At 40.0% G+C, this 12,591-nt stretch overlaps 1 protein-coding gene across 2 annotated transcripts; it reads left to right on the forward strand.

The window, feature by feature from the left end:
* Positions 1–614: 614 nt before the first annotated feature.
* muc15 (mucin 15, cell surface associated) lies at positions 615–12,309 on the forward strand. 2 transcript variants are annotated; one of them, XM_046394634.1, is made up of 5 exons: positions 625–771; positions 1,769–1,908; positions 4,864–5,702; positions 8,408–8,578; positions 10,524–12,309. In XM_046394634.1, exons 3-5 carry the CDS (start codon positions 4,883–4,885, stop codon positions 10,637–10,639), a joined length of 1,107 nt encoding a protein of 368 aa, XP_046250590.1. In that variant the 5' UTR covers positions 625–771; positions 1,769–1,908; positions 4,864–4,882; the 3' UTR covers positions 10,640–12,309. The 2 variants fall into 2 exon arrangements, with proteins under 2 accessions (XP_046250582.1, XP_046250590.1); XM_046394626.1 differs by lacking the exon at positions 1,769–1,908 and having other exon boundaries at positions 615–771.
* The last annotated feature ends 282 nt before the right edge of the window (positions 12,310–12,591 follow it).

Raw genomic sequence — 12,591 nt, forward strand, 5'->3', positions numbered from 1 at the left:
CTTCACGATTTGGAATGATTGGAATGGTTCTTCTCAGATCCATGAACAAAACAAGTACAACGACTCTTCATTCATGACTCACCAAGCATAGCAGCTTTGAGTGCCACTTCATCTGCCGCACTCGTGAATTCAGCCTCCTCCCGACTCAGTTAACTGAAGACTGAGACGAAAACAATCCCGGCTCATTTGACGCACAGTACCTGTGAGTTCACGGAGTCACACGTCACTCGGTAGCCTGATATAGACCAGAGACAAAGGCGTGGATGAAACCCGAGCTCGCCAGCCTTCTTTCTGTTGCTATGACGACAGCAGCCGTATCCAGTGCCTGAGTGAGAATAAAAAGGGCTCAGAGGACCTTTGGCCAGAGGCTCCACCCACTGGGGGAATTCACAGATCTAACCTGGCAACCAAAAATTAATATAATCCACTTATTTGAATAGAAACATGGAATGAGGCGGTTACAAATTGAGTCATTGCTCAAAATCCCAATCCTCTTCCCCTTCTCTTGTCCTCTAATTCATTTCCATCTGTGTCCTGTGTGGCCTTTTCACAGTGAGCAACTGGATGAGGTTCAGGGTGTGTTGCTGTTGCTGGCAGGTGTAGAAGCAGGTTGAGCAGGTTGCTCCCTGAATGCCACTCTGCTGCGCCCTCCTCCCTCCTTTCCGACTTCACTCTGCAGGCCGATTGCTGATTCACTCACATGTTGGCAGCTCAGTGAAGAGATTTTGTTGCCTGTGCACCTGTTCTCATCTGATACAGCCTGAGAATAAGGTAAGGATTTACTGAGGAAGAATTTAATTCTTTGTCTCGTTTTATTCGGGAAATGTGTGGGGACTGGATGGTTTATTTTGTTTTTGTCTCAAAATGTCTAATAAGATTTGAGGCGCTGTTGTATTTTTAAGTTGAATCAAAAGGATAACGAATAACCCATTTTTAGTGTAAGTGTATCTAAGCTTGTTTCTAAGGTCACATTTAATGACTCTCACATCAATAAGTGACATTTACAATGTGTAAAATATTTAAAATCAGGTTGTTCCTGTACCAGCGACAGGTTTTGCAACTCCTTCCTCTTTTGGAAGAGTAAAAATAGAATCATAATCACAAACATAAACTCTTTCATTTTCAACAAGAAAGTACTAATAGTTTGTTGCTGAGCGCCAGAACATAACAACAACAAAAACAGCTTCCATCCTGTAGACTGCATTACATAACCTAAACAAGCAAAGTTACACAAGTTAGTTTGGTTTTAATTCCAAAAGTAAGAACTCTTTTAGTGACTAACGAACTGGAGATAAGAAGCAGTATCTGGGTCATCTCGTTGAGCAGCAAGTTATCCCACACTATGAAAATGTTGGGAACAAAATGAGTATGAGTATGAAAAATAATTAATGAATCAAAAAAATAATATTTTTTTTTCATTACAGGATTACTAACTGATCGCATGGTATAAGTTATGTTTTGCCTAAAATATTGAACTAACCTTAACTAGTAAATAAAGCTACTAAATGTAGTGGAGTAAGTAGTACAATATTTCTCTCTGACATGTAGTGAAGTACCTCATAATTGTGTTTAAGTACTGTACTCGAGCACAACACATGTACATATGAAGGATGTACGAAGCAGTAAATATAGAGCACAGACTAATGGGTAACGAATAACAATGCAGGTGACAAGGTGACAACATACATAAATGCCAGGTCTGCAGGTGAGGTGAAGGAGTTTGTACTTGTACTTGTGTTTATTTGATTGTGTTTATGTGGGACTGAAGTTGCAGTTGACGGAGCTGTGGACGTGATAGCTTGTACAGACCCTGACAGAGCAGCTGAGTGGGAACTCTTTTCAACACCTCTGCCTCTTCCTTCGACCCGTCGCGGCTCAGAGGCTCTTATGTAGGACGCTGGCAGTGAGGTCAGTTTGTTCCAAAGAGTAATGCCCATTGTGACGATGGATGACTGAGAATATTTTTTCATGAACAGGAAGTGGCATGTTGGCTTTGCCCAAAACAGGAAACACTGGTTTGAAGTTCAGCAGCCCACATTTGCCATAAAGAAACAAAGTAATGGTGGTAACATTTCTCTTCGGCAGGTGTATCATCGATTAGAATGCATGTGATTTTAAATCTTGTCTCCGCTCATCTTGTCATAACAAGCCAGCTGAGCCGCCTGTTGTACACCTCGTAATGCAGGCATACCTCATGCTGGGATTCACCCTTCAACATGCTCGGCTAGTTAGTAAAAATAAGTTGATAATGTACATTGTAGATGCTCAAAGAAAATATGGGCAGAGTCTAAAAGTCAACAAAGTCACTTTGCTTTACACTTAAAATGAGACAATCAAACTGTGATATAAGCTGAGAGGGAGCAGGAGGTTTTAGTATTTCAACTTTGCTGTGAGAAATGGTATTTAAATGCTGCAGTTTGGTATAGCAGATGGCTTTGAATACTGCAATACCCATGAGCCTTAGCAGATTTTTTTTATAGAGACAATGCCAGTTGAAGGCACAAATTACAACTGTAGCAATTTTATTATGCTTTATTGCTTCAATCGGAAAGAAAACACAGCGATGCAGCTACCAAATTTACCCAAAATTGACCCAGAGTCCATTTTCACGGTTTTGAACTTCTTTCTCGGGAGATTCGGCTCTAAATTGTTCACCCCCTCTCTCTATCTTGTATACTGAGCCATTTTCTTGCAGTATGATGAGCAAACTGATTGACCCTATGTTCTAACAGCAGGCTCCAACATTAGCAACCCACAGGTTTTTCCATTTATTTCCCACAGAGTAGAAAAAACAGAAATATGGCAGACATGCGGACGACAAACACGCTTGTTCAGGAACTGACCACAGAAGAACATGGCTCATTGGTCTTTGACAATCAGTCTGATTTCTTGCTTTCACTTTTATTTCAGAGCCGCAGTTTTATCTTTTGGCTCTGTGAAATGGGTGAACAGTTGTTTGCACCTTTTCTAACTTTAAAAGACTATGGGTGGACTTTTTAGCATAAAGAAACGAATAGTTAATTTGTTTAAAAGACAATTAAGTCTTTGAGTTTATTTTCAGTTAGTGGTACTCTTATTTACATGCTAAAACACAGCAATAGCTAAAAATGTGAAATCTTCAGATTTGCATGTTCATATCTCTGTTGCTGCAGGCCACAACATTACAGGCTGTAGTCTGAGCCTTTTGCTCTGCTCATAAGATTCAGATCAGAACAAAGCAACCGATCAACAAAGTGACTCACAGTGAAAGTGCCCCTTAGGGAATAACCAGAGCTGCAGTCATAATGTGCGCTGGAGAGAAGCCGAGGGGAGAACATGTAGCTCACAGGGCACCTGTGTAAAGTCACGCTGCCGAGATGTCACAGATCTCACTGGAGATTGTGCTGGGTCTGTGCTGAACTATGGCAACTCGCTATGTAACAATGCAGGGATGACTGCATCAAAACTGACCAACAAGCTGCTGATGTAGCAGCCAGAAATGTCATGTTCATGATGTTGTAGCTCATATTCACCACACCAACAACTGAGCGGTTACCTCAAGGTGGGACAGGATTAGGTTTTCAAGGATTTTCTTTGTGACTTGTGTCACTGCAGCTGACCTGAGCAGCTGAAGCAGGCGATTTTGGGCTTCTGGAAAATAAGAACAAGCAGAGATGTCTTGTTGCATGCTGAGGTTTTGTGTGCGGCCAGGGAGAGTTTCAAGGCTGCTATGAACACAGGTTTAACCCCTGGGCTGCTTCCTGATGGTACTTATTCTGGTCAGGCGGTAAACAGACTCACTGGGAGAAAGCAGGAAACAGAAAATAACCAAAAACACGCGAGGGGTGCTGCACAACTTGCATGGTTACAAGAGTAGCCTGTTACATGTCATGTGGGGAAAAAATATCATGTTTAAAGTGTAGCACGTTGTCAACCTACAGCAATGTAGAGTTCTTTACAAAGATATATAAGAATATGTTGTTTTGTCAATAAGCTGACAAAACAACATTCACTCATGATCCACTTGTGTATTTGTTGTGGAGCTCTCAACCGCATCACATGGTGTTCGATAACAGATGAAGTTGTCGTACAACTGTAGATGTTCAAACTTACTCTTAGTCTGAGCATTTTCAAGACAAAACAATTTGACCTCAAGGTCCACTTACTTACTTCCTCTGCAATTTCTAACAAACTTGACTTTACAACCATTACTGTAAGAGACAAGACAATAAGACAATGTGGATAAGGTGTCACCTTAACACCTTCAGTTTCATGCAACTGGACAAGCACAGTTTGCTGACAAATTTCATGTGACTTTGATCGCTTTGTGAACAGACGTTTTCAAGGTCAAAACGTTAATAAAGGGTACAAATTGATTTTCAAGGCAATAAGATGTGTTTCTTTCTAATTTATTAATTATGCTGTGTGTTAGGATCGAGTCGGTGTACAAATTTTCAAACTGATTTCACATGAGGTCAAGCAACAGATACTGAATTTTACCATCTGATGCAGTTCACTCATTGAGGCCAGAAAGCAGCAGTAGCAGAAAGCAGTACTAGCAGAGTGTAGCAGCACCGCAATCCATGAGGTCAACACTGTGATTTTCTTTCTTACAACTATTCAACTTAACTTTTCTTCTTCTAAAGTTTAGCATCAAAATAATGATCAAGACATAATGCCTCTGGCCAAAGCTATTGCCAGCGTGGAGGCATAATAAGACTTCCCACTTGTGCAACTTGAGAATCAATGGCAGTAGCCTCATTTCAGTGACAATGTTCAAATGTGAATCTGAACCTCCTCATCTTTTCTCCCTTTGAAAACCACAATGGATTATATTTATTTCAAGAAGTAAAATAATGTTTTTTGCTCTCTCTTGTGTTTCAGAGTGAAAGCAACGGGAAAAATGGAATTGTACTTAAAAATCACAGTTGGTGTACTTTTGCTTGTCCAAGCCTTTCACTTGGCATCACTCCAGTATTCAACTGACTCTCCAGGGCGGACAATTGATAAAAGTTGGCTCCGTGAACGAGCCAAAAATATAGCTGGAAGTGAAAATGCTGCAGTAGTGCCGACAGAGTATGATCTGAGAGATGATGGAACTGCTACGGAGTCAAATGAAGGTGGCATACCATCTGGCTTCATGTACATCTCTCATGCAGGCGATGATAATGTGACCAGCGAAGACAGGACTGCTGATGAAGAACCCGATGATCTGCCTGTTGTCAATATCACTGCGCTTCCCACAATTCAAAATGTTACAACTGACCAACCTGAACTCAAAGTTTCTCCAACTACTACACCTATGGATCCCAAAAACTCAAGCCAGATCAACATGACAGATACCGAGAAGGAATTTAATAACTCAGTGACCACCCTTCAAAACTCTACAAGTGATCAAAACACCAATCAAACCACCACTGATCAAAACACCACTGATTTACAGATGACAACCTTGGCTCCAAAGGGCAACGATACACAAATATCCACAACCAAGTCGGACAAAGATATATTAACTAATGATACAGAATCTAACAACACAACAGATGTGACAACCGTGATGCCAGAGATAAACAAGACACCCACCACGTCTTCATCTACAACAGCTCTTCTACCTGAGACCACAGAAATGATCCCTGAGACTACAACTTCGGTGCCTCCAGACACACCTGAGATGGCCAACAAGACTGAGAAGGGCTCAGGCACAGGGACCAGCTCAGAAAGAGGTACTATTGTAGTTTCAGGTGTCACATTATCTGCTGTACACTTCTGGCTCCGTAAAAGAACCCTCATCCTGGCAGCTGGTCGCCAAATTTTTGCTCATGGGGGTTTTGTTGGATGTCTCTAAATCAAAGAGTTTGGTCTTGGTCTTGGTCCTGCTCTAACTGGTAGGGTAGGTCAGTCAATAGTTAAGCAACAAGGTCAGCTCACCTTTAGAAATTTAGTTTGAAAGTAACACTATGCTCATTGCTTAAGACCACATATCACTGTTACCTGTCTTATCCGTTGCTTTTTTCTTCCCTTTCCCTGACCCACATTTGCCTGTATCTATTTTCCCACTGGCAGAGGACAAATGCCCCTTCTTTCAAAGGAAAAGCTTGGGTTTCAGGCACTATCGATGTGGCCTGTATGAGCGAAGGGGTCTATTACACTCGCCTTTTTAGCGAGACAATGAAACCCTGTTTTAGTGGCGAAAAAGCTGAAAGAAGCACTGAGGTCAAAGTTACTTTTATTGCAGGGGCGTGAGATCTATCTGATGTGTGGGCGAGCTCACTACAGAGACTATAGCAAGGGAAAAAAGACCTTTAGAGAGCTGGTGAGATGTTAGGATTAAAATGAAACTCACATCACATGGACAGATGTGACAGCAGGACATAACAGTAACAGATGATGGCAATAAACTGTGGGAAACAGCAGAAACGGCAAACTGCAGGCAACACAGAAAGAAAAAACTGCTCCACAGTCTTCATGACAGGCACAGCGTGTACATTGTGTACAAAAGATTAGGGTGAATACAGATAAACATAGAGTCTCTACATATGGGCCCTTAAGACAACTGGGCTTTTACGGACATCAAATATATGTTCAGTCCGACCTCCTGACATAACTAGAGCAGGGTAAAATAAAGTTATTTTGATGGCGTTAATTGTTTTTATTTCATGAACCATAATCATATTTCATCCAACATGTCATCCCAGCTTGTCACACACCAATGTATTGTCACGTGTGTCTCATTCAGACTCACAAGGCCTGTGCCTGTGGCCAATACACAAAGCCCTCCTGCCACAAACACCTTTCTAACATGTGCCTAACTGTAAAGTTTAGGCACAAATAACTATGTGGGCAGGTTTAGGAAAAGATTGGTGATGGTCACACAGGACATGAGGTCTGGTCTCCTAGGTGAAGAATGTGTGTGTGACCCACCACTAAACCCAAACTCTTCATCCCCTTTTTTTGCTTTGTAAACTTTATCGCCTTGTGCAGTTGCTGTGATTGCCTCACACTGATGCTGTGTCTCATCAGACACACAAGAGTACCTTCTGCAACAGTATTTGACACTGGCCTTGTTTCATCATAATGTGACATATTAGCATGCTAACGGCTGCTAAGTACAAACACAATATGCAGCTGAAGGTAATGGTGAATGCCATTAGTTTTGAAAGCATTTGGACATAAACCAATTGAATTGTCCATAAATGTCTGCAAGAAAGTTCAACATCTTTTGTCTTAGCGACTGATGACATATTTTTCTCAGGGGGTCACCAGAGTCAACAAGAATATTTGCAAAAGGTTTCAGCAATCCATCCAATAACTGCTGAGCTAAGGTATATCAGAGCATCAGCTACGTTACCATCCATGGAGCCAGCATGGATAAAAACACCTCTAAGAAATGTAGCTCAAGTTAATATGTATTTGCATTTTTTTTGTTGAATCTTGATCAAATACCCATGAAAAACAACATTTTAAAAACTTGACATGACTTGTAACTTTAATTCTCATTTGAAAGCCAACAGAGCAAGATAAAATGATGAAATCTCCAAAGTTGTTTCCTTGCACAAGAAAACAAGACATAACTAAACTCATGTGGTATTATATCTACTTTCAGAGAAAGTGGAAAAATGCAGCAAAAAAAAAACAAGAACTGAAATACAGTGTAAGAAAAGAATGGTCTTTTGATTCAACTTGCCCCAGGTTGGGGCTAAATTGATCCCAGCAAGTGGGTAAAGTGAGCCATTTGCAGATAAGTGGAGCCACTGAATTATTTATGTGTGAGTCCTGATAAAGTACAAATGTAGTATATCTATGTCAAAGGATATCGAACACAATTCTGTCACTTTCAGAAACCATTTTGTCACTGCTGCTCCCCCAAACACAACACATAGAAGATCAGAAAAAAGAAAATGTATGCAGTATTTATGTTAATATATAGTGTGGAAAAAGTTAGAATATGCTAGAAGATGCTCTCATTTTGTCATTTATATTTTTAAATGTGCAGACGCAGCATTCATTACACCTCATGTATTTTCACCTGCACAGCTGTACAACTGGGAGCAGCAATGCTAATGTGTGTGGTAAAGAAGTGATAAGTGATCCATGGAGAACTAAAGTAATGTTCAGTCACATGTCACTGGATGATAAGCACAGCCTGCTGCTTTAAAATATTCAAATGTATTCAAGAAATGATCATGATTTTGGCATGTTAATTGCATTAATTATCACAGTGCAAATTAGACAAATCTGTACAGCTGACTAATTGAGATGTGTATCTATGCAGAGTGCCGCCACTGGAAACACAATTTGAAAAATGGCTTTCAGCCGTAATTATCTGACAATTAACCCTCAAAGACAGCAGTCGATATAAATAATTTTGTTGTTGACAAATTATTTGTTACTGTTTCCCATCCTGCGACCCCTCATTCCTCTAATAAAGGTTTGGAATCAGATCCCCAAAGGAGTAAAAGAAACAAAGTGTGGGGTGCTGTGCTGGGGACTATCGTGGCTGCTTCCTGCGTGGGACTAGTGGCGTACATCATCCTGAAAAACAAACAACAGAAGGCTTTTGTCCACCAGAAACTTGTTGAGGAATACCCCTCAGAATCAGGTATGTTAGCTCCCACAGCTCCCGGTGCAGTAAACACTGAACTCTGATGGCATTTCATAGAAAAGTTCCACCCCAGGAATACAAATTACAAGCTCTAAATGGACACAACAGGATGTCAGTTAGCGACACAGTAGTGCACTCATTCACTGACACACTTGCATTACTCAGTCACTTACGATATACACACACTAACACTGACACTAGTTCAACATTTTTCTGAAACAGTCTTTATATGTAACCTCCTCTAACGTGTGTATTTTATGCTTATTTTTTAATGGATTAAAAGCAAATCTTGCTAGCACCAGTTTGCATACTAGGCTAAAGTAACTGGCTGGTGGCTGTAGCCGCATATCCAATAATCATATATGAGAGTGATATTGATTTTTCCCATCTAGCTCTCAGACAGAAAGTGAATAAGTGTATTTTCAAAAATGTCAAACTATTCCTTTAAGCCCTTGGTCTCTCTCTCTCTCTCTCTCTCTCTCTCTCACACACACACACACATGCACACTCACACACAGACTCACACACACAAAACTCCATCCTACTTTAATGAGGTAACCTTACCATGCAAATAGGATCATGTACTATGACAGTTTGCAATTTGCTTCATTGTTACCATGAACTTGGTGGAGGACGGCACTTTACTCTCTCTCTACACTTCCTCATACTGAGCCTTTGTGCTAGCTGATATTAAAATGCATTTTGGTGTTTTTTCCCCATGCCTCACATACAGGCGTGGCTGCATATTTAACATGAATCAGATTACACCCTAAATGCAACGTCCACAGGCCCATTTCACACATAGCTTCTCAAACACTGGAGAAGCAACAGGATGCCTTTCTGTGTGAGCTGATGCTTGAAAAACATGCTGGTGATGCAGGCTTCATGTAACTCTAACAATGTAGAGGGACCTAAATCACATGCTCGAATGCAATCCCCACAAGCTTCATGACACAAAGTAATGATAGAAGCCCTGTGAGAGCCTTCCACTTCAGGTCAAATATGTGACTGTTAATCCATAAACCACTTGGCCTGTAAGCTACACTTACCAAGTTTAGAGGAGAAAAGAGCATTTCTGATCCCTGAAGATTTAATTTTTTTTTTCAGCAATAAAAAAATATATTAGTTATTAGTCAGTTAATCTCAAAATCACTTTTAAGCTTTGATTTTGACCTGTGATCTCAGGTGCATTTGAACTGAGATCACAGCTGCACAACTTAAAGTGAACCTACAAGTCAAGTCAGTGTTATTATTATTATTATTACCTTGAAATTACAATTTGCCCTGGCCTGGTTTTACAAAAAAATCACAAAAACAGGAAAGCAGTGAGAGAGATGTTCATTTAGCTCATTCACACCTTATTTACTGTCAAATCAACCCATATTTTTTTTTCTTGTTTCTGTTATTTTTAAATTTTATTCTAACAGCAGCCTGTAAAGGAGGCACAGTTTTTCTCAGTAGACCCTGGAGGGTTGGCAACCCTGTCTGTGTTGCAGTTGTTAGTTGTTAGTGTTAGAGTATCTGCTTACCTTCACTCTACCTTGTTCACTCTCGCCCCAGTTAGCTGTGGTGGCTTCCTACATTTTCCCAAACAACTTTCAAAAAGATCTGTATAGGAAGTGTGACTCTGTTGGATCCTATACTTGTAGATACAGAGGACAAAGATGACTCAACATGGTGGTAGCTAACACAGGAAAAGAGCTTTGTGTGATTTCTTTGAATGTTGCTTGGACACTCATTATTATTATTTTTTTTAATTTTTGCAGTTTTTACAGCAGAAATGACAAAATGTGACAGTAACTGTGTCAGTATGATGTTGCATCTATGTTTGGCCAGTTAATTGTTGAATTATAACAGTACTGAAGTGTTTTAATGCTAGGTTCAGATCAAGTCAAAACCACATTAAATATCAGTGTTTAATGTTATTTTATTTACTTTCCAGTTCACAGATTGGACAACAGCGAACCTTTGGATTTGAACTATGGTGGTTCGGCCTATTACAACCCTGGACTCCAAGGGGACAACATTCAAATGACTAGTTTTCCAGGACGTCACTGAAACTGAAAAACTTTTAAGACCAAAATCATGAACTCCCTTGAAAGACAGTCTGCCTGTTCTGCTCATCAGCATTTTGATAGACAAAACCCAAAATGTAGAGTTTTGTGAATAAGACTGTCTGATGGTGACATTTGTAGATAGAAATTACAAGTGAGTTTATAAAGGTCTGTTGTCAGCCACCACAAACAATACTTATGTTGTTGAGATTTATTGCATTGAAATAGAAGGATGTCTGACAGCAATCTATGTGAACTACACTGCAACAGCCAAAATTAACTGTCAGCCATTTATGTGTGTTGCCAAAGGGAATCAAATGAGTCTTTCCTAATGAAAAATATGCTTTGCAGTCAATGAAGGATGCTAAAAATTAATATTTGTTATACTTTTTGGTTTGATTTGAATTATTTTGTGTGGATAGGAGCCACAGAATGCTATTAAAAACAAACAAAGACATTTGCATGCGATCAGCCAGCTAAATGCGATTCCTGCTGGCGTAAAACATTTGTAGAAAAAAAAAGTGCTGTTGTTCTGCTGCCTAAATAACAGATGACACAGCTGGCCCATTGAGGCCTGTGCAACAAAACTCAGAAGCCACAGTGAACAATAACAATCACCTGCTGTTATGGCATAAGGAAGGCAAGAAGAAGTTAAATTTGAGCTGCGCCTTATATTCCACAACTGGCAGTCACAGCCAGAGTCTGAGAATTGAATCGTCAAACCAAAGACTTGAGTTCGTTTTTGACACCAGTGAGGGAGGTGGAGGAAGACTGTGTACTGTTTTGTTATTCATACACTGAGGTTTTGGTATTCAGGAAGGGAGTTCTGTATTTGGTCTTAGCCCTACTCAGTAGCTGCAACTATATCATCATAACAAACTGCTTAAATCTTCTGACCTCCAGGTGTCCATACAGAAACTTGAGTTTCTCGTAGTCACAGTGTGCACCTTGGAGACTTACATAGCACTCATCTGCTGCATGCCATGAGCAAAATTAGAACATACCTGATGCAGAATTTTTAAAAACTTTTTTATTGTTATTCTTCTCCTGAGTTTGCTTTAACTTTGAGTGACAACCTTCAGCAAGAACAAGCTCTCTTTTTTGTCACAGTGTGGTGGGCAAGTAAGCAGGAATCAGCGACGCTGGTGTATCTAATGCCTTTATATGATAAAATCAAACAATATTTTTCATGATTTTACATTTCTAAACTTTCTTACTTTTCTATAGTGTATAAAAACACACGTTTATAACTGTATACGTGAAGAAAATCCACCTAGAAAATCCATCCTCCAACTCCCTGGATGCTTTCACTCATCATTACCTGAGTGAAACCCGCAATCGATCAATATGCATCCTTATTATGATTGATACATGCCTCAGCTTGGCATAAACAGCCAACAATAACTCAGACGTGTGACTTTTTTCTTGCAGTTAGATGGTTTGGCGGCAGCTTCCCTCCTCACTCTAATTTGAGACATCATTTAGAGCAAGAGGCTTTTTGTCTGACAGAGAGAGAGAGAGGAGTTTTGCGTCGCCGTGTTAAGGAAATGCTGTGATTACTGCAGAAATAACGCAGGGCAGATGGGTAATGGGAGACTTCTACACTGGTTACCACTACTTGTAAAACGTAATGAACTTTGACGATGCCCTAATAAAAAATAAAACACCTCAAAACATCTTCTTTGATTTGATATTAAATGCTTTCACATGAGTTCTCTTCCCCAGATATTCTCAGAAAAAAATATGATTTTCTTCATTAAACAAAAACACACCGATTTATATTACATATGCTTCCTTTTCAACAGCAGGAACATATTTGCAGAAGCGAGGGCTTGTTTCATCACAACAGTGGGCTTGGTGAAGAAATTGTGCCTGTTTTAATTAAGCACACAACAATTTAGGATGTGATTGTTTGGCAGGGTGCTGAAATCAATTAACTGATGCCAAGTCCTTGCT

This window comes from Scatophagus argus, chromosome 1, assembly GCF_020382885.2.
Source record: "Scatophagus argus isolate fScaArg1 chromosome 1, fScaArg1.pri, whole genome shotgun sequence".
Classification (NCBI taxonomy): domain Eukaryota; kingdom Metazoa; phylum Chordata; class Actinopteri; family Scatophagidae; genus Scatophagus; species Scatophagus argus.